We start from the raw sequence: 21,320 nt of genomic DNA, 5'->3' as shown, positions 1-21,320 counted from the left end.
TTCTAAGTAACAAATATACGGAATTTTACTAGACATTACGCAACACAATTAACATTCTCTAATAGAGCAGTCAGTTAGTTAAGTTTTACACAACATTGGCTCAGCAATGCTCTTGGCAGTTTCAGCATCCACCACGGCTTCCACAATCGCCAGAGCAAACTCAAAGCAGGTACCAGGTCCTCTGCTAGTAATTGTGGCCCCATCTTTGCATACACGAGCCTCAGAGTAACTGTAGCCAGCAGCCACAATTCCATCCTTGGCACAAGGGTGAGATGTTAACTGCTTTCCCTTTGATATACCGTGTGTTGAGAATGCTGTGGGTCCTGCACATACTGCAGCCACAAATCCACCACGTCCCTCCTGTTCCTGTAATATTTTCTTAACTTTCTCTGAGTTGCATAAGTTTTGGGCACCGGTTAATCCTCCTGTTTAACACTAAGAGGTGACAGCTACATCTGCAGTTAATACAAACCTGGTAAGACTACTACATCATAAGGGCCTTCCTTAGCCGCCTCGTCCAGACTCTTGTCCGGTACAATCTTGACTCCGCGACTGCACGTGACCATCTGATCAGAATCCAGTCCAGCCAAAGTGACATCTATCTTAGCCCTCCTCATTACATCAACTGATATCACTGTCTCCATCTCCTCCGCTCCAGTAGCGAGGATGACTAACGCCTTGCGAGCTGCTGCCATTCTTTCCTTCGTGATCACGTGATGTATAAACCCAAACCCAAAATCGAAGATGGATAGGATTGATACCAGCAATGACTCGAGACACCAGCGGCTAGTAAGTAGGATTACTCGCTTCCTTGATGTTCATAGGTGGCTACTAGATATGAGAATTGTGGTGAGTGACTAGTTTGCAGTGATGCTTGGAGAAATCTACATAATCATATTACTCTAATAGAGCGTACAGCACACAGGCATGTTATAATTGAACTGTACAGACAAGGTACATTTGAAATGGTTAGCAACTATTTATAGAAAGTATATGCCACCTTAGTTTCGCCCCTGGAAATATTATGGTCCTATAATTGTGCACGTTTTCTGTTTAATTTAGGATTTCTTTACTGAATGTCACTGGGACAAACTTCCTCATTGTTGGCAGCAATCATTTTCTCATTATGAGTTAGAAGATGTTTGTCAGTTGCTGTTGGCCTGTCAGCAAGGCTCTGTGGTGTGGCCACTATCACTGATGTCATTTGCTGTGTGCTGTCATGCATTATCTCTGCAGCGACAGCCAGCCACACCCCCTGAACCTGCAGCCAATCGGAGCAAGCATGTAAAGCCAAAGAAACAACATGAAGTGAATCTACTCAGTGAAGTAATCCAGTCTGGTCATATTGGGTTGTTATCTTAAAACTGTTACCAGTAGGTGATTCACCAGTTGACCGAACAACTAAACTGCCAGCATGTAATAGTGAGTTATCATACAGTGTGGAAATTTAGAATCCCTTCTCCTTAATATGGAAAAAAATGACCATTCTTTAACAACCTTCAAGGTACTTAATGTTTTTGACAAAGAAAATTGTGAAATGTGACCAGTATCAAGAGTTCATCTGTATGAGGGAGAAGTGTATGATGAGGGGGGGAGGAGAGAGAGAGAGTGGTGTGTTTATTATATATTATAGGATACTATTAGGATATTGTTGTATACTGTACTGTACACTGTTAGGATATTGGTTCTGGACATGGTCACCTTGCCAGACATCTTGCCTTCCACCATCAATTAAATGTGATAACAGTTGAGGCAGACAGCTCACACTTCAAACCAGCTTCAAAATTTGACAGGTTAGCTTATTGTAAATGACAAATAATTGGTGGACCAGAAATTGCCAAACTTTATTCATGCGGTAATTTGCTCAATGTTTACTTCAATCCTCCCAACTACTGTATGTGTTGGCTTGCCAATATTCATGGCTTGTCCGCCTGACTCTATTAAAAAGAAAAAAGCATGATCGAATTTTGAATTCCAATGGTACTCACTAGTGTGTAGAGGTATTTTAACTGTGGTCAGTATCCGAGTCTATTCTGAGAGTATCAGACAGTGAGTTATAGTATGTACAAGTTGAGTTGAACCCTGAGAAAACAACTATAAAAAAATTGGATTTTTTTCTCAAGAGAAATAGCATTTCAGCCAACCATATGATTAGTGGTGATAGTTTAAAGTATCAAGAATATACATGTGCGGTTTGGCTCCAATACAAGTTCAGGAAAAAGACGCAACAGATGGTATACTTATACGGTTTTCCCATAGAAAATGTATGGTGAAAGTTTTGATTGGTCATAAATATTGTGTCAGAATGAAAAAAAAATTAAATAATTTTAGTGGGTACAAATGAGTAAAATTTCAAGAACTTGTTTAATTCTGCCCTTGAGTTATGTTTTTGAGAGTTCATCTCAATGCATACATACTTTAGTTACTGCAGTGATCCCTCCATTATCTGAACTCATTGGACCCTAGTTGTGTTCAGATAATAGAAAGTTTGGATGACTGAAGCCCATACTTTATATACAGAGCTCAGTTAAAATACTCTAATAGAACAGTCACTTCCACATGTTTGGATAACAGAATGTATTTGATGGCAGGATAACAGCAACATCAATACAAAACCTAGAAATGCCATCTTGATAGAAATATAAATATTATGTTGATTTAATTTATAATCTGAGTTCTTCTTGATGAGAAAGAGAGGATAGTAATGACATCTTAACATTTTGGTACAGTGTGTCTCTATGTACGATATATTAGAAACCTCACATTCACAAGATGTATGGATTAAGTAGTACTTGCTTCTTGGCTAAGATTGCCATGTATTTTGTTGGAGTGGCGGATGAAAGGTTTGTGAGTGTTCTATATAGGACATGTTATCCACAGAACATGACTAACTTGATTAAGAATACTAGAATGACTATTTTATTAGAGTATTTAGTCATCTGGTGTGCATGTGTATAGCTCTGCATATAAAATGAGTGGCTCCTGTATTGTCTCACTTGATTATCTGTTTACCACTTGTTTATGGTAACATGTCCTATGCCCCTAGCCTTCACTCTTGAATCATCTTAACACTTTACAAAGATTAGTTGTTGTCAAGTTATTTTCTCTATTTAATTAGTGCATGTAATAATAGTATGGGGAATGTAAGTAGAGTAACAATTGCTCAAATACTCTAATTAAACATCTACACTAAATTTTTTTTGTAAACATGCATAATTGGTTTCCCGTGATTGGATTTGTGAAAAGGTACCCTTTCCACACATCTTATACAATTTACATTCCAGCAAGCAAAATATCACAACAACTGACTGCTTGTGTTCATATCAAAATGTAGCTAAATACTGAAGTTTCAGAGTTTAGAAAAATGTGTCAAATTTTGTGTGTGTGAAACAGGTACCTTTTTAAATCTCCAAAGGCTAACTAGTGTATTTTATATCCCCAGGGAAGTAGAAGAAGAATTGGAGAAGAAAGCTAGAAGAGGTGTTAGTGTCAACAACTGTGGCAAACTGCAACACATCATTCATCATGTAAATAATGTCTACTGTAATGATTATCCAGTGATGGTATTGTTCTTGCAGATCAAACCTGATAGTGGCTATAAAGAAGTTACTGAACTGCTGCAACATTGTGTGGGTGTGGCTGACAAATCAGTGGGTGTGGCTGACAGCAAGCAGATTGCAGTATTGGCTGGGTTGCACACATGTGGGGACCTTTCGGCTACCATGTTACGAATGTTCTGTTCGTCACCTCAAATTGTTGGACTAGTCAATGTTGGATGTTGTTACATGAAGTTGACGAGTGCAAGTAGCACGGAGCCCCACCCCTCTTCACCCATTGGTTATCCAGTCAGCAAAGCAGTGATGTCACTGGATGGACACTGGCTTAGCTACGAGGCCAGAGAGTTAGCATGTCATGCACTGGAGCTGTATAGGGATCGTGTTCTAAGTAAGTGATAATGTGGGATGGTATATAGTTAAACCACTGGAGAAGTCCAGCATCTTTATGAGATGACAATACATGGTTAAACTATTGTAGCCAATTCAGCTTAATGCAGCTGGTAGCCATGAAGCACTGCCACAGATGTAGCAACAGGATTTAAAAGTGGCTTAGCTTTTCCATATTTTAAGGTTAAATAATTTTAAGGTTAAATAATTTTATTAAGCAGTCGGAAACTGTAATAGAGCAGTCGGCAACTCTAATAGAGCAGTCATATATATTGAGATGCATTTTCAAATAAAGTTCAGAAATTGTTATCTCCTTTGGGGGGCATGTCCCCGAACCCCCTAGATAGAACACACTAAGCTGTGCAAATTGTATTAGCAGGTGTAACACACAGGGAGATATCAGGTTGATAGTACTAGACACCCATCCATATGCAATTAATAGTTGTATGGTATTTACACAAGGTCCTAATTGTAGTCACCTGTATGTATAACTACTTACAACAGAAGTATTATTGGCTTGTTCGTTAGATGGATCAGAGTACTTGAAGATTCACTGCCACAGAGCAGTAGTACAGACAATACTGAAGAAGGTACAATTAGTGTAATGGTGTGGTCTATATTGTGTTGTGTGTTCACCTCATCACAGCATTTCCTGGAAAGAGCACCAGTTATGATTCCTAAAAAGACATCTAAACTACCCTTTAAAGAGTAGGCAAGATGGTGTACTGTTTAAATGATACTAAGTTGGGTTTGTTTGCAGATATGCTCATGCGATTCTCTCATTGTTTAACCTACCAGCTGAACTTGGTTAGTAATTGTAACTGTGCACCCTTATAGTGATCACCCCCACCGTGTCATTATGACCCCCATCTATGTCATTACAACTCCTGCTGTGTAGATATGAAGACACTAGATCCCCTACTGGCAAGATGGAAGGATGTAGTTGTACTTTTCATGTTACGATTGGCCATTGCTCCATGTGTGGAGAGTGTTATTTTATTGGACAGATTACTTTACCTCAGAGAACAGGGTAAGTACTGTCAGTTTGGTGCTTGCTAGTTATTCATCATCTTCTCCCACTACAGGATTTGACTCACACTTACTACCTATATTTGATCCTTTAATTTCACCTCGTAACTTTGTCATTATCACCCACAAACACTTATACAATGTTTCAAACCAATCTTGAATTACTACTACTAACTATAACAGTTAATCCAAATATGACCATTTTACACAGGTACCCAATAGTACAGACATAGAGACTAGCTTACAGTGAATAACACGAGTAAGTATACACATCTTTCCATTTGTTCTCATTGTCCATTAACTTGTTGGGCTGATATACTGGCAGTCATCTCCTTGGTACAACTTACTTGGCTTATTGTAAAACTTGGTGAAGCCTTGTTGTTCCAGTTTCGATAGAACTGTAGTCTCATATTTTTCTCTGAATTGCGTGACATTTCTTGCCAGCACGAACAAGTCTAAATTAGACTTATCAGCGACCACAGAATATTCATAGAAATTTCCTTTGTAGGTTGGAGGTCCAAGTTGGATGACCCAATCTACAAGTGAACAATGAAATCATAACAGAATTAAAATGGATAGCAAGTGTTCTGGGTATACAACCACCATAAGCTGTAGGATTCTTTAAAATAGATCAAATTGATGCTAAACTATGCCTAACTATATTTTTTCTCTAAGATTTTTCAAAACTTACAGAATGGAGCCCCTCACCCCAATAAAAATACGAATTTTTAGTTTACCGCTTTTTTTTTCAATAACATGCCTCTGAAATTTCATTCTCCCCACCACCCCTGCCCTCCATCAACCAATGAGCTTGTCTGATACAGTCAATCTCAACAAAAGCCTATCTAAAATGGCAAGAAATGTTGGCTAATTGTACAATAAAACATGTACCAGTGGCTTTAACCATGAGCTACAACATTCTGAATACTTAAAACTGTGAAACTTGCAAAATTAGTATGCAAAAAGACCAGTTTACTCAGAGGTAGTCACATATGTAGCAAACTGGTTTCATAGTCAGATACCTGCAATACTATAACTTATTCCTTTTGAAGCTACATAGCGTACTGGGAAATGGAAGGTCAGAGGTCAGATTTAGATGATTTTGGACAAAAGTAACACAAATAACTGGATAATCAGAATCCAGCTTGTAATGGTGTTATTTCTTCAAATTCTTAAAATTAATGATACACTATAATATTTAGTTACACAATCCCTTTACATGTTGAGGTACTCTAATAGAGCAGTCAGTAAAATACTCTAATAGAACAGTCATCACACAACACTATTGACTATTGAGAATCCTCTGTGGTTGCTGAATATGAAAACTAGCATCTGCAGCACAATGGGCACACTTAGTCTGCTAAGAACATTTTGCAAATGAAATGTAGATGGTCTTGTGCTTACCATTCTTTAGGCTCAGCTGAACTACTCACTTCTCCCTTATATAACTCTTGATCAATGTACATGTAGTTCACTTAGAAAGCAGTATGATTTAGACATTTGTGCATAAACCACCCTACTTAAAATTTTCAGTCTTGAGACATATGAAATATTTTTAGCTTCTGGGGAGCTGTTCCCCCCAGACCCCTGCTCCATATACTTACTACCACCTCCTCCCTTTTCCAAACCCTCCCTGTTGGACACTTACAATCTCCTTCACGTGGCACTCCAAAGAGATGGACCTTCAATTTTCCTTGCTCCTTGTCATCAGGTCTGTAAGCATATCCCTTAATGATACTTGGCTCTCCATCAGGAGACTTCAGACGGCAAGAATTCTGGACACTAACTGATTTGTTGGGTAGTAAGCTATCTGTAAGTGAAATAACACACTCAGCTAAGATTTATAATGATATTTAGAGGAGAACCAGTTTATAACATGTAAAGTTTGTATATAGTGTATACTGAAATTCTCTAGCCATATGGTTGTAAACAAAACACTATTATATATATGTACCACTTTCACATCTCAGATCAAAGGAAAGCTAGTGCATATATATCACGTATTGCACTGGCTCAAAATGCTAACAAGATATACATACTGCCTTAATGAGATATACAAACTGTAAACAGTGCATATATCTCATTAGCTCAAGATATTGCACACCTAATAGATATCTCACCCAGAAATCATCAGATTTCTGTTAAGTTATGTCTCTTCTGTTATATAGGAGACCAAGTAAGCTGTGATTGTGGGATTGAATTTTTCCAAACAAGATGTGATTGTGGGAAGCAATTTAGTAACATGCATTAAATAAGTCAGTTGTTATGCTGTTATGTATATCAGTAATGTAGGTGTTGATTAATTGATCAAATCATGTCTCTTTTATTACTGTATTTACCATAAAATTACTGTTGGTGCACTAAAATTTCATCCCACAATCACTTAGCAAAATTCAATCCCACAATCACTTAGCAAAATTCAACCCCACAATTACAGCTTACTTGGTTTCCTATATAAGAGAAGATACTGCCAAAAACCTATTTGGTGTGCATTGGCTGAGTGTGTCAAAGTAGAACATATTAGTTATACCACAGTTACTCATGCTTTGATAATGTACACACTTGCCTTCGGGCCTGCAGCCCTCAGCAAGCCCTCAGGCAAGTGCATATATATCAGGCAAAGCACTCTTACCTGTGGTATAACTATTACATATACATATTCTACAAACAATATGACACATGTATAACTTACAATCTGCTGTGGCACACTCACAGTGTCTTTGAAATAAATAAGTTGAAAAGAGGTCGCTGTACACCTACAAGTATATAGGGACGTTATAATTAGTAGCTAACTATTGTGCACACTACTTGGTTACAAACAGGATTCTGTTGTTATTGTAATTTTATTAATAAAGATTAGCTACTTGGTTGACCACATAAAACTTTTCTATTCAATGTATACTCCAATTGCTCTCTCTAAATGAATGACTTGGCATACGTGTATTGTACATCACAGATTGAAAACATGTAGCTAGGAAATAAAAATACCTACATACAAACAGGTGTAGCAACCTGAGGCCTGGTGCTTTCCTATGTATCTCAATCTTCAATTGACATAACTATATAAAAATCTGCAATCGAGATAATCCAACAGAACAGTCTAAAACACTCAGTGTCTAAAGACAGAAAATTTTCTGTAGGAGCCTGCCTCTATAGATGCCTAAAAGGAACATGTTGAATGTCCCTCACACACTGAACAAAATCCTAGTAGATCTCATCTATATTCTTACAGCTGCTATACATGGACATATTTCTGTCTGGTATACTTGAGTATCATACTAGTGAGTTGGAGAAATACAACAGCAAATTTGTAATCTGAACATTTCTGCTGCATCTATGTTTTAAACATCATGCAGTTTCTGTGCTTCTCCACCTGTTTTTTCCAGCTGCTCCAATTGATTAGACTACCGGTACCTACATGTGGATTAGATTAATTGTGTCACCAAGTATTGTCATGGATTTGGCTCTGCTTTAGATCATCCTTTCTTGTTGAGCAGGTACTCAGTGATGTATGCTGACCATATACATATTGAGCAAGAATCATTTTGGAGGCATAAGCTATATAAATAGCCCAATTTGTTTTATATTTTGGATCATGATCAGGCAGCCACCATTGGGCAAAGTGGGCAAGCAGCTCATTATTCAGGCATTGTTATGCAATTGTCTGGTTAATCTGCTACTGACAGAAGGAAAGCATTTCTTGGGCTAGATGCATGGAATGCCCTTGCCACCACCCCAGCACTGCATGGGTGTTAAGTGCTGGACAGCTGGATAACACCAGCAACTGCAAAACAAGCTTACATGAGGGTGACTACAATGAGCCTTCCCTTGGAATAGGCCAGATTGATGGGATGTAAGCACTATTAAGGTCTACCATAATGTGCTTGAGGGGATATCAATCTTCTGTAGCTACATTGTCCTGTAACAATCAAAAAAGCATCGACTATATTGGCATTTCTGCCAGCATGGAAGCCAACTTCTTGTAAACTATGGCCCCATGCCACTAGCTGAAAAACCAGAGGTCAGAGGAGAACAACATGCTTCTCAACTTCTCATGCCTCAAAGCTTGCCTTAAAATACACACTGCTTATTTATTGTTATTGTTATTTACTGTGTAGAAACTCAAAAAGAGCATATAAACACAGATAATTATACATAAATCAGTTAAGGGAAGAGGTACAAGGATAAGTCATCTTTGAATTGATTAATATCATCCAATACAACTAGAGAATTGGGTAGAGAATTCCACAATTTGATGGTAGAAGGGAGGAAAGAATTTGGACCACATCAAGTTGTGCACCATCCTTCCAATTAGCAGTGGCATACTGAAGAGGCTATAGCTGGAGAACAAGCTTAATGCCAACATCAGTGCACACCTCACTAAGAAGTTCAACAGTTAGATTACATAGTTCATTGTGGTGAATTGATGGAAACCTCCACAACAACAACTGAAGGTGTGTTTTATGGCAAAGGATTTGCCACAAACACACAATAGTCAACTTATTAGCTGTAGCTGCACAACTTCTCTGTCTGGATGTTTTCCTGTGTCAGTTTAATTACAATTGTAACACTGCATGTATGCTCCGTGTACTATATAAGTCTCCGCATACCACCGTCTAGCCTTTGTGTTCGAAAACTAAACATACTATATTATAATGCCATATGCAATGCAATGACGTCTTCATCGCATAAATTTCATATTTCATTTGACTGAGTGAATCTCACCTCATACCACCTTCCTACATACTGAGAAATATTCAGCTCTGGGACAGTGTCAGTAGCAAAAGCAAATTGTGTGACTCCCAACATGACAAGCCAAGTGACGAGGTACATCTTGAAATAATCTAGTAAGCACCGTCAAGTACAGCTGACTCCTTACACGACAACACGTCACCACGTGATGATTACACAACATTACGTAAATATTGCGTAACTATTATTGATGACAAGCAGATCGCTATTGCTACTTGCAGTAAATGCTGCTGCTGCTGTTGCCACTTGCTGTTGCTAGCTGCTAGTTACTAGCTGCTTCTGCTGCTGCTGCTGCTGCTGCTTCTGCTGCTGCTGCTGCTGCTGCTGCTGCTGCTGCTGCTGCTGCTGCTGCTGCTGCTGCTGCTGCTGCTGCTGCTGCTGCTGCTGCTGCTGCTGCTGCTGCTGCTGCTGCTGCTGCTGCTGCTGCTGCTGCTGCTGCTGCTGCTGCTGCTGCTGCTGCTGCTGCTGCTGCTGCTACTGCTAGGTGCTGCTGCTTGTTGCTGCTGCTGCTAGTTGCTGCTGCTGCTAGTTGCTGCTGCTGCTAGTTGCTGCTGCTGCTAGTTGCTGCTACTGCTAGTTGCTGCTACTGCTAGTTGCTGCTACTGCTAGTTGCTGCTGCTACTAGTTGCTGCTGCTACTAGTTGCTGTTGCTGCTACTAGCTGCTGCTGCTGCTACTACTAGTTGCTGCTACTGCTGCTGCTGCTGCTGCTGCTGCTGCTGCTGCTGCTGCTGCTGCTGCTGCTGCTGCTGCTGCTGCTGCTGCTGCTGCTGCTGCTGCTGCTGCTGCTGCTGCTGCTGCTGCTGCTGCTGCTGCTGCTGCTACTGCTAGTTGTTGCTGCTGCTGCTAGTTGCTGCTGCTGCTGCTGCTAGTTGCTGCTGCTGCTGCTAGTTGCTGCTGCTGCTAACAGTGATTGATTGATTGATTGATTGATTGATTGATTGATTGATTGATTGATTGATCGATTAATTGATTGCACAGTACACCAAATAATATTATTGTCTGAGACTCGTAAAACGATTAGGACTTGATATCTTATTATGCCGGTCAGACTGCACGCGCAAGGGCGTGATACTTATTTTTTTAGGGAATTCCCACGCACAACGGAGTTAGTCTGGCGTGGCCGCCCCTTCGCAAACAGGAAGGGCGGCCGCGCCAGACTACAGCGGAGTATGGATTGTAGCTATTTTACGGAATGGGTTAGTCCGGAAAATAGACACACCCGCACACAACGCGGTATTGTGCCGCCCTTAATTTCTCTACTGTGCACAGTATCGTTATAGCTGCTAATGAGGCTTGTAGCATTGCTATCGACTGTGTGTGCCCTGGTGAGTAGCCAGCTCTGTAACCAATCATTTTGTGAATTTGATCTGGACGATATCAAGAGTTGTATCTCTATGGGCGAGGAAGATGTTATCCACTTTGTCTTGAACTGTTTGGCTGCTCACAATGACTCATTTGCTGAGAGCATTTCACTATCAGCATTTACCGGTGAAGATGATGGGATGAGATATGATTTCCAATGTTACGAGGGGACCACTCTAATAAGAACAGTGTCTGCTAACATTTCCAACGTGGCTCACCACGCTTGTAGTTCGTGTCAGTTTGATCTTTCTGACCCTTGTGTAAATGGTAAGTTACTCATGACTAGCTAGCTACTTGTATATCAATAGCTACACTTATTATGTGAATATGAGTTAGACAGGACAAAACTGATTGTTTGTTCAAATTTGCTGGTGATGCAATGAGACAGCAGGCTGCAGGAGGTGGCTATTAAGTATTGAAGTGAATTAATGCTCCAAATCACAACAACAGGGTATAGCTATATTTGCAAATATATTACAGTTTTAGAGATACTTTGTTGCGGCAGAGCAGCATGCAAGAGTCATTTTCTGTGTTGCAAAATAGTCAATCTTCGCATTAAAATATTCCTGGCTAATTAATGAAAACTTGAGGCAGTGCATGCATGGGGTAAAGAGGATGTGATACAAGTTTGTGGCCTGGCCGTATAGAAGACCATGCACGAGGGCCTTAATGTATGGTAAGATGGTATATATAACATTCATTTTAGCCAATAATCACCATAAAGTACCATTATATAGCCATCTTGTGTTGTGCACTGCATGTGTATGCTATATTCATGCTTTGAGGTCACATGTATGCAGTGAATTGCATTTAACATATAATCAGCAGATTCAGCATGCATATGTGTGTGCAGTTAGGCCTCTCACCTTTACATGTGTGACGGGTATAACAGTGCCATGCAGCTCTCCTGCATGTCAAATTAGTGTTCTAGCTTGTGTGGTATGTTGTAGTCTATATGTGACTGGATTTTTGGAAAAACAATTCAAATTGCACATTAGAAGTTTTGAGATGAATGGTTTTAAAGATTTCAAGTCAGCATAACTTGCCAAGGATAGGAAGCATGTATATGAAATTTACACAAAAGATGCATCAATCTATTACTTTTCAGACCACTTCCTGTACTTATTTATTTATTTTAATACTTTTTAATGCAGTTCAGGACTGCATTAAAGGTCAGTGGGTAATAGATACCCACTGCCAAAGAAGCATACATACAATACAGTGCAATAACTAATAATTACAACTGTTAGTTACTTATAATTACAATAGATAGCTAGAGTTTGTTAAAATTGGTAGAAATTGGCGCTCTAGAGCAGCGGTGGCAAGGGCACAAAAGGTGAAATGTACAAGCTCTCTCAGGGTTGAAGTTATTAGTAAAATGCGACCATAAGTAGTTAGTTAAACGATATTTAATTGTGCTGGTAGATAGTGAAAGATCAATGACTGGTAAGTAATTGTATAGTCTGGCTATCCTGTTAAAGTAAAAATGATGTTGTGTTACTGTTGATGTCCTTGGATGATTCAGTTTTTGGTTAATCCCAGATCTGGTGTTGCCTCTTGCAAAAGTAATGTAGTTGTAGATGTTAAAATTATCAGTGGGTGACTTTAATGATTTTATTAGAAACAGTATATCTTGGAGTTCGTAGTGATACATGAGAGGCAGGAGATGCAGTTGTTCCAGTCTGAGTTTGTATGAGGATGTATAATCGTTAAGAATATATTTAGTGGCTCTTCGTTGAATGTGTTCTAGTGCAGTAATGTCCCTTATTAGTTGAGGCCTCAATAGTTGAGAACAATATAATAGTTGTGATCTGACTAGTGCTAGGTATAGACGTTTCTTTGCCTCAGCACTGTTAACCTGGAATGTTCTTCTAATAAGTCCTAAGGTTTGGTAAGCTTTCGTACATATGTTGTTATAGTGTGCTGACCAGCTGAAGTCAGATGTGAATGTTACTCCAAGATCTTTATGCTGTGCTAGACATTTAATAGGATTTCCATTGATGGTGTATGTAGGGGGGACTGTTGTAATCGAGAAGAAACGTAAATGAATAAATTTGGATTCGTTGAAAGGTAAGACAGTCAGGGTGCTCCAATTAGAAGCTCTGTTGATATCAGTTTGTAACTTTGCAGTATCTTCACGAGATCTAATTGCATATAGAAGTTTGGTGTCATCAGCGTATATAAAAGGAGTTGCAAATTGAATGAATTCGGGTAGGTTGTTAATGAAAATGACGAATAACAAAGGTCCTAAGACACTTCCTTGGGGCACCCCTGAATGTACATAACATAATTCTGACAGTGAATCTCCTATCTTGACACATTGATAGCGATTGTGTAGATATGCTTCAAACCACTGTCTTGCTTTACCAGTTATTCCAAAGGTTTGTAATTTGCCAAGTAAGTGGTGGTGAGAGACAGAGTCAAAAGCTTTCTTGAAATCCATGTATACTACATCCACTTCACATTTGTTAGGTTCAAAAACTTTTTCTGCAAATACTAGTAGCTGCTGTAGCGTAGATCTTCTAGGAAGGAAACCAAACTGATGTTTGGTGGATTGTTCTCTGACACGATTAATTATGTTATTATACACAATTCTTTCTAGAACCTTCGATAAAATACATAACAGTGAGATGGGTCTGTAGTTGCTCACAGAACTTTTGTCCCCAGATTTGTACACAGGAACCACACAATGAGTGCGCCAGTCAAGAGGAATAAAACTGCATGATATACTCGTGTGAAAAAGATGGCAAATTATATGAAGTAGTGGCCCTGCACAGTGTTTGAAGATTTTTGGGCTAAAGCTGTCAATGCCACAAGCTTTGGTTTCGTCAAGAGATATAAGTAAGTCAAGGACGTCAGAATCAGAAAACAGAATATCTTGAACATGAGGAGTGACACTGCTTGATTGTAAGTCAGATACAGATGATGTTGAACCTGTAAATGTAGAAAAAACTGAGTGGAAATAGTTGTTAAATAGTTGAGCTTTTTCCAGGTCAGTGGATGCTGATTCATTTATGTGGTACATTTTAGCAGGAAAGCTTTCTCGCCCTTTGATACTTGATATATATTTAAAAATTTTGTTACTATTACTGTGAGTATAATTTAAAGCTAGGTTTGTTTCATAATTATGCTTTGCTTCAGTTATCATCTGTTGTAATTCCCTTTGTAGATCCTCCACTTTAAGTCTTTTCCTTTCTGTAGGATGTCTCACAAGTTGTCTCTTAGCAGTGCGGAGGCACTTGATTTTGTGATGGATTGTTGGGTTAAACCACTTGGGATGATTTGATTCTTTGATAGAGATCTTAGGAACATATAGATTTAAAGCACTATTTATGGCAGTTTTCAGGTATAGCCAGATAAACTCGACATTTTTAGAATTCAATGCTAAGGTAAAGTCATATTCTGTAAGGAATTGGTTCATGTCCTCCCAGTTAACTTTATTGTAGTTTAATCTTTGTATACGTATTTTTGTAGGTTTGCTGAGGACATGGTTAATGAGAAGTTTTATCAAATAATGGTCAGATGAGAGGTTGGGTGGTAGGTTTGTGCAGGTTTCAATATGTTGAAGGCCACTAATATTAGACAAGGCTATGTCTAGGGTGTTCCCAGCGCGATGCGTGGGGCCAGTTATGCATTGAATCAAATTGAGTCCAAATACTGCTTCTGTGAAATCATCAGCTGTGGGGGAACTACCACTGTAGATACTCCAGTCTATGTCAGGAAAATTTAAATCTCCCAATAATACAATGTTTTGGGTACTATCGAATGAATTGAGGTATGCCATGAGTGAGGTATTATATTGATCAGAACAGTTAGGTGGACGATATATCAGACACACGAGCAAATTTGGGTCTATCTCAGCAGAGACTATTTCTAAATCATTTGGAGAGGACAACTGCGTTACTGTGAGGAAAGATTTGAAAGCTAATAATACACCACCACCTCTACTATCTCGATCTTTTCTTAAAACAGTGTAGCAAGAGGGAAATATTTCATTAGTAAAAATGTTAGTTGAGAGCCAAGTTTCAGTTACTCCAATTATGTCAAAAGATTGAGAGTACACATACGATTGAAAAGCATTAATTTGTTTATTTAAACTACGTGCGTTCCATAGGAGAACTTTGAGATTACTGCTGCCACTTCTAGTATCTGATTCATTGAAATTGATTGTGTGATCATGTGTGTAATTTGTAGAATCATGAGCTTGTCTGTTAGGTAGTCAGTTTGATGATGAATCCATTTGAGTGGGAGAATCATGGTCAGCAGTAACTTTGTTGTGGGTAGCATCTATTTCTATTTCATCTCTATCTTGTTGAGACCGGGACGGGACAAATACTGAATCGATAACTTGACCATGTAACTTATTTCGTATGTAGATCTTGTTGTTATGCATTTTGATATGTTTGCGTTCAATTCCCTTGTCAATTTGTTGCCGTCTTACTTTAAGAAGGAGTGACTCTACAAGTCTTTCTTCCTTGGACATGTCAGGCTTAACTCTTATGTCTTTAGGCAATGCACTGGCCTTAGATAACAAAAGTGAAGAGTCAACAGCTCGATTGAATCTAACTAGTATTGGTCGAGGTTTCTTGGAATTGTCACGGTACTTTCCCAGTCGCAGAAGGTCACGTATAGATAAAGGATTTATGTTAGTCTTAGCCTCAGTAACAATAGTGGTAACTTTGTGTAAGTCATGATTTAGTCTCTCATGCCTAGGTATTCCCTTATCACACTCATCAATGCCATATACTACCACATTAAACTTACGATCTCCTCTGCTGGATGGACTTGTCTTTGTGATAGTAGGTGGTTGAGTTTGCTTACCAGCTGCAGTTGAAATTGTCTGAGATTCTTGTAGTGGTCGTTGTTGAGGAGTTGAAGATGGTGACTTTGGGGCTTGTTGATCGGATGCCATAGATTTGAGTGAGACCACCTCCTTGGATAAAACATCCACCATACTCTTCAGCTCCTGCAGTTGCTTGTCCTGTGAGGCCAAGCGACACTGGGGACAGTAAAAAGGCTCATCACTTTCCTCAAATATTTTGAATAGAACTTGAGATAGGCCAGCACACTGGCGGTGTATCCAGGAGTTACAAGTACTTTCACAAAATATTGCTTCTTGGCCTTCAGTGTTTTCAGTAGCATCTAAAATAGGGTCAAGGCAGACTGGGCAAATTGTTGAATTTTCTCCAGGGGAACTCAGTTGTGGTCTCTTTCTTTTGTGGGGTCGTTGAGGTGTCGTCATGGTGACAAAAATTCACAACTGAAAATGTTACAACAAAACACAGTACAGGTGATAAATTGATTTCTCGCCTTTTATGGTACCGTTTTACCAATCCTAGCGAGGTTGGACACCACGGTACGAGGTGAGTCGCTTAGTTGTGGGCGTTAATTGGGGTGAAGAGGATCCCAGAGTGTACCCAGTAGCCAGCAGACAACGTAAAATCACACTACCAGTCCAAAATGTCTAGGTCTTGTTGGGGGCGATGATAGAGTAGCAATGAACAGTCGTCGTGTAGCAGACGAATCTCTTACGCAACCGCCATTTTGATCACACGTGTACTTGTAGCTGCTTGTAGACTTTCCCTCCAAATAAGATAAAACATCTGACTGGGTAAACACCTCATACAGGCTCTGCCTTCTGTGTACGCCCTCCAGTGCCTAACTGGTAAAGAGGATAAGAATAAGAATATAAGAATATAACTCCATTTTGAAGTCTATCTCTTGCTCACCCCACCACGCCTCACCCTCCACCCCTTTGTGAGCACTTGTGATACTATTTTGCTTGTAAAACTGCTAAGGGAGACCACGATTGGAGTCCAGACAAGAGTTTACAGGGCTGTGCTGGCTCCTTAGTGGCTGATATGCAGCAAAATCAACAGTAAAAAACATTATCAAGCTGTCCGCCAGTAAACCACTGATTCTTGCCAAGCCAGACCCTTCGCAAGGCTGAAAACCGCCATTCGAGCTCTCCACACCACCCAGAACTTGAAAGACAACAGTTAAAACCAGCCTTGAGTAGTTTGAGCAGTACTGAGGGTCAAAACTAGTAGTATGATAGTGTATAGCTATCCACTGGTGATGTTAGTTTGTTTAGCCTGATGTGCGATTTGGATCGGTTTTGTAAAATCTGGTCACATATAGTTATAATCTTCTCAGTTATGGTCTAAAATCAGTCATTATGTTGCATCTTAGCATCTTGTATGATGTCAAACTGCTTATGTATAACTGCGTATATACCTCTTTCTGTTAAGTAATGCATCCATGGCACTGCAGTGAATTTGCATGTCCCATGGAATATCTCATATTATACATATATACCATCTCATTTAAACTGTATGCCAGTTAAGAAACTTCTGCCTCCAAAACTGAGTAGTTTAAGTAGTATTTAATTTATCAGTAACTTCTAATTTAGTGATGGGTGTATAGGGACAAGCAACACATCTTAATTGTGTTATGTTTTCCATTAGTTAGGGTTTGTCCACATTTTTCTGTGCTGCAGATTGCATGGCTTGCATATACCATATAGCTGGAGGATAAAAATTTTTGCACCCAAAATTTCAAGATTTTTGCTTATTTAGGATCTTTTATACATTTATGGTACCTAAACAATGCCATTTTGATCAAGCTACAAATTTTGAAGGGGAGAATTTTTCATGGACAGCAACCAATTTGCAGGTATTGCCAAAATTTCACCTTCAGAAACGTACTTTTAATGTGTCCTTTTTGCCTGGGATATGTGCATATACAGTAATTATACATGATGCAAGCTGTACATATTTCAACTTCTAAACTAACCTTCCACATGTCTGCAAAAGAACAGACGCACAGACACACAAACACACACACACTACACACACGTAGTATGTATTGTCCATACAATCAATGTGCTCCAGAGTTACTTTATGTGTTATGTGTGTATCCATTCAGAGTGTAGTGACAGATGTAGCTCATGTCTACGTGATCACCCTGACAACTGCACATCATGTCGATATCTTGTAAACCATACCAACCACAACGACTGTCTTGAGAATACATCATGTGCAATGTTGGGGTTTGAAGTGGGCAAATCAGGTTGTGGTGAGCTTATGTGCGTGAGTACATTCAAGCATCATATAAATGCAGAAGTTTCATCATATCTTACTTTAGTATATGCTTATGATTACACTTGTTACTTTGCATATCTGCTTGCAGAATGTCCTGAAGGCCATTATCTTCTACCAAATGAGTCAGAAGCTTATGATCAGTGTCAACAAACAAATGAAGGGCCCCGGTATCTTTTACCAAATGAAGAGATAGTGTTCCTCTGTGTGAATCAGTGTAGCTATAACTCTACAATAATGGATGGAGACAATTTCTGTTATGGTAAAATGCATGATCATTCATTTGATGGGTGAATCAAATGGAGTGATTTATTATAGCTTGTGGTATAGAGAAGTGCCTTGAGTGTGAAAACAGGAGTTATGAAGATACTGTAAAGTGCAATTGTTGCATTAAGGGATACAGCAATTATACCAATAATGAGTCTATAAGTGAGTGTATACCACTAATTGAAAAACAAACTAAGCAGTTGAAAGAGATGGAGAAGGAGAAAGACAATGAAGAAGATGATGCAGATCTGTTATGTGAGTTATCTGCAACACTGAACAACATGTGTGATTATAGTGAGGCAAAAGGCAATGCAGTTGTAGGTATATATATGTTGCTATCTTATTTAGTATATGTGCATATATGGTGCATGGATTCAGCCAGGTCCGTGTACTTTTGGGCCATTCCAATGTATAATAACAAGAATAAGCAATAAGCGCTTGGCGTGCTCTGCATGTCAAGTGCTAATTCTTTTCCGTTTTGGTTTTTGTACATCGACACACTTATAGGTTTTACCATATGTGACTGGATTTTGGAAACGATCTGGTTTCTTAGTGGCTGATATGTAGCAAAATCAGCAGAAAAAATGTCTGGCCAACATCATCAGGCCATCCACCAGTAAACCACTGATTCTTGCCAAGCCAGACCCTTCACAAGGCCAGAAACTGCCATTTGAGCTTTCCACACCACCCAGAAAAGACGTCTGTTAAAACCAGCCTTGAGTAGTTTGAGTAGTACTGAGGTCAAAACTAGTAGTACGATAGTGTAGCTATCCACTGGGTGTTAGTTTGATTTTTGCCTGATGTGTGATTTGGAGATCAATTTTGTAAAATCTGGTCACATATAGCAATTTGTTTTATATGTCCTAGGTCCAATCCCTTTGATGTATCACAGCAATTCACAGTAGATAAGTATAGTCATTTATTTTGTGCCAAATGTTGGTTTTCCTCAGCAGTAGTGCTTCTTGTGCTGCATGCAGATGATATTATAATCATGATCACTTTTTTTTTCTTACCAGTGAAAATCTTGCTGCCAATCTTCTGTGTGTTGACGATAGTAGTATTTGTTGGCATGGTGGTGTTCACACATTACTATTTCCCATACGTTGATAGCAAGGGAGAAAAGCGACACAGGAAAAAACCAGAATTGTAAGTCCATCTTATTGCTTTAAAATTATGTAACACTGGCTATATCATTTTACAGTGCAAGGAGTTTAAATGAACCATTATTGTGGAGACCAAATCCGACTATTCGCATCCGATAATAGAACATTCCTATAACTGTAATAAAGAAATATGATGGTATATTGTCCAGGTGATTGGTATAATATTCAAAATTTATGCACCTCTGATGTTAAATCTTTACTGCAACTCGTAGAGTATCACTTCATGAATTGTGCTGTATACCTCCTTTTCTTTATAAGAAAGTATATTGAATGTTGATGATGTGGAGGAGCAGAGACCATGTACATGTCTAACATGATGCATATACACATGCTAGTTGATGTGTGCTATATACTGGTATAGTTAAGAGCTGGAATTTTATCTGACAGTTATGTTGTGTTATAACATAGCTATAGGTTGCCCCTACAAAGTCCACAACTTGAGGTCCTTGAACTAGACAAAAGTGTGCTAAGTAAAAGTGCACAACATGTTTTATGCAAGTATCACCTAAATGCACAAATTTAAAAAGTCAATTATTGCATATATGCTGTAAACAATCCTTGAGGATAAAATATTTCAAGTCTGTTGTATAGTACACTCAATGATATTATGTTCATGGAGGGACACATGTAAATCATAAAACAGTAAAGATTTTTTGTTTCTTGATTGTTTCTAGTGTGGCCATGGTTAGTGAAAAGCTGTATATCATAGGTTGAATATATCAATTTAACAAAGTGATTGTCGGGCCACTGGTATATGCCAATTATGTAACACATAACTTTGTTTTTGCATTAACTATATAAACTTGCTGCAAAATGTAAAAATTCTTATAGTTATATCGTGTAAAACCATACTTCAAAAACTTTGTTAGATTGTGCATGTGATTGATATCAGGAATTTTAGTAAGGTGTTAGGTTTGACATATCACACGTTTCACTCACATCTTGCAAGCAGGGAGTACAGAATGGAATGATGGAATGTAACTGTGCACTAGACAGTTTCATAAAATGGTCACACCTTTATACCACTTCCTTATAATAGAAGAATTAGCTACTATATGCATGTGCATATATGCATGGCTGGCTATTATAGCTATGCTATTTTTGACACCCAAGAAGCAACAACCATGCATGCACATGAGAGTAAATAATATATAGCTATGGGCATCCTCATGAATGATTTCCTATGCTATACCTCCCTGTGGTTTAGCTGATTTAATCACATAATGATTTGGTTTGCCATACATTTAGTCCCAATAGTAGGAGTGCAATTAATCCCAAATTGCACTGGTAGTTTCTGTAATTGTACTGTTAATCTGACAGTAATGGTGTGATTCTATTGGAACCAAATGACGACTGGTGTTGCCATTTTGACTGTTACTCGTACAATTATTCCCTAATTGCACTCAAATGTGTATGATTACCTATACAAACCAGCCTTGGTAATCCAACACATATAGCCCAAGCCTATAGTGACCCTAGTGAAGGTATTATTCCATTATGTATGATGACTGTTGGATCTGGAAGATCTGCATGGGGCTGCTAAGCAATGCAGATAGTGATTTTAGCATTTATACACTATAATTATAGCCTGACACTATATGGAGGTGGTCCAGCAACTATAGGTGATATTTCACAAAGTATTATTAATTCACTATTTCAATCCATTGGAGATATTAATATAGTGTAGCTATACCATGCATG

At 38.8% G+C, this 21,320-nt stretch overlaps 4 protein-coding genes across 5 annotated transcripts; 2 read left to right on the top strand and 2 right to left on the bottom strand.

The window, feature by feature from the left end:
• On the bottom strand, window positions 1-753 carry LOC136250181 (Parkinson disease protein 7 homolog). The gene is made up of 2 exons (XM_066042363.1): window positions 473-753; window positions 1-425 (listed from the first exon to the last, which is right to left on the bottom strand). The coding sequence occupies exons 1-2, from the start codon at window positions 693-695 to the stop codon at window positions 79-81; spliced, it is 570 nt and encodes a 189-aa protein (XP_065898435.1). The 5' UTR covers window positions 696-753; the 3' UTR covers window positions 1-78.
• LOC136250178 (methyltransferase-like protein 25B) lies at window positions 692-7,268 on the top strand. Of its 2 annotated transcripts, none has more exons than XM_066042360.1 (11): window positions 692-849; window positions 1,063-1,326; window positions 1,378-1,422; window positions 1,678-1,793; window positions 3,443-3,527; window positions 3,579-3,945; window positions 4,473-4,534; window positions 4,591-4,652; window positions 4,705-4,751; window positions 4,843-4,974; window positions 7,142-7,268. In XM_066042360.1, the coding sequence occupies exons 1-11, from the start codon at window positions 745-747 to the stop codon at window positions 7,222-7,224; spliced, it is 1,368 nt and encodes a 455-aa protein (XP_065898432.1). In that variant the 5' UTR covers window positions 692-744; the 3' UTR covers window positions 7,225-7,268. The 2 variants fall into 2 exon arrangements, with proteins under 2 accessions (XP_065898432.1, XP_065898431.1); XM_066042359.1 differs by lacking the exon at window positions 7,142-7,268 and adding an exon at window positions 5,030-5,166.
• On the bottom strand, window positions 5,099-9,873 carry LOC136250180 (uncharacterized). The gene is made up of 4 exons (XM_066042362.1): window positions 9,699-9,873; window positions 7,666-7,729; window positions 6,622-6,783; window positions 5,099-5,509 (listed from the first exon to the last, which is right to left on the bottom strand). Exons 1-4 carry the CDS (start codon window positions 9,804-9,806, stop codon window positions 5,271-5,273), a joined length of 573 nt encoding a protein of 190 aa, XP_065898434.1. The 5' UTR covers window positions 9,807-9,873; the 3' UTR covers window positions 5,099-5,270.
• A 1,058-nt stretch (window positions 9,874-10,931) lies between these two features.
• LOC136250177 (uncharacterized) lies at window positions 10,932-19,894 on the top strand. The gene is made up of 6 exons (XM_066042357.1): window positions 10,932-11,356; window positions 18,017-18,166; window positions 18,281-18,451; window positions 18,508-18,711; window positions 19,473-19,602; window positions 19,658-19,894. The coding sequence occupies exons 1-6, from the start codon at window positions 11,014-11,016 to the stop codon at window positions 19,716-19,718; spliced, it is 1,059 nt and encodes a 352-aa protein (XP_065898429.1). The 5' UTR covers window positions 10,932-11,013; the 3' UTR covers window positions 19,719-19,894.
• The last annotated feature ends 1,426 nt before the right edge of the window (window positions 19,895-21,320 follow it).

This window comes from Dysidea avara, chromosome 3 (genome assembly GCF_963678975.1).
Source record: "Dysidea avara chromosome 3, odDysAvar1.4, whole genome shotgun sequence".
NCBI lineage: Eukaryota > Metazoa > Porifera > Demospongiae > Dictyoceratida > Dysideidae > Dysidea > Dysidea avara.
Note: the sequence above shows the minus strand (reverse complement) of the source record. Positions and strands in the feature narration are given on the sequence as shown.

Coding starts and splice junctions, on each gene's coding strand:
- LOC136250181 (XM_066042363.1), bottom strand. CDS start 695: ATGGCAGCAGCTCGCAAGGCGTTAGTCATCCTCGCTACTGGAGCGGAG. Junction 426..472: donor TGATGTAGTAGTCTTACCAG/GTTTGTATTAAC, acceptor AGTGTTAAACAG/GAGGATTAACCGGTGCCCAA.
- LOC136250178 (XM_066042359.1), top strand. CDS start 745: ATGGATAGGATTGATACCAGCAATGACTCGAGACACCAGCGGCTAGTA. Junction 850..1,062: donor TACTAGATATGAGAATTGTG/GTGAGTGACTAG, acceptor TGTTTAATTTAG/GATTTCTTTACTGAATGTCA. Junction 3,946..4,472: donor GTATAGGGATCGTGTTCTAA/GTAAGTGATAAT, acceptor CTTGTTCGTTAG/ATGGATCAGAGTACTTGAAG.
- LOC136250180 (XM_066042362.1), bottom strand. CDS start 9,806: ATGTACCTCGTCACTTGGCTTGTCATGTTGGGAGTCACACAATTTGCT. Junction 6,784..7,665: donor TGAGTGTGCCACAGCAGATT/GTAAGTTATACA, acceptor TTTCACTTACAG/ATAGCTTACTACCCAACAAA. Junction 5,510..6,621: donor AGTGCCACGTGAAGGAGATT/GTAAGTGTCCAA, acceptor GTTCACTTGTAG/ATTGGGTCATCCAACTTGGA.
- LOC136250177 (XM_066042357.1), top strand. CDS start 11,014: ATGAGGCTTGTAGCATTGCTATCGACTGTGTGTGCCCTGGTGAGTAGC. Junction 18,712..19,472: donor AGATGATGCAGATCTGTTAT/GTGAGTTATCTG, acceptor TTTTCTTACCAG/TGAAAATCTTGCTGCCAATC. Junction 19,603..19,657: donor CACAGGAAAAAACCAGAATT/GTAAGTCCATCT, acceptor ATCATTTTACAG/TGCAAGGAGTTTAAATGAAC.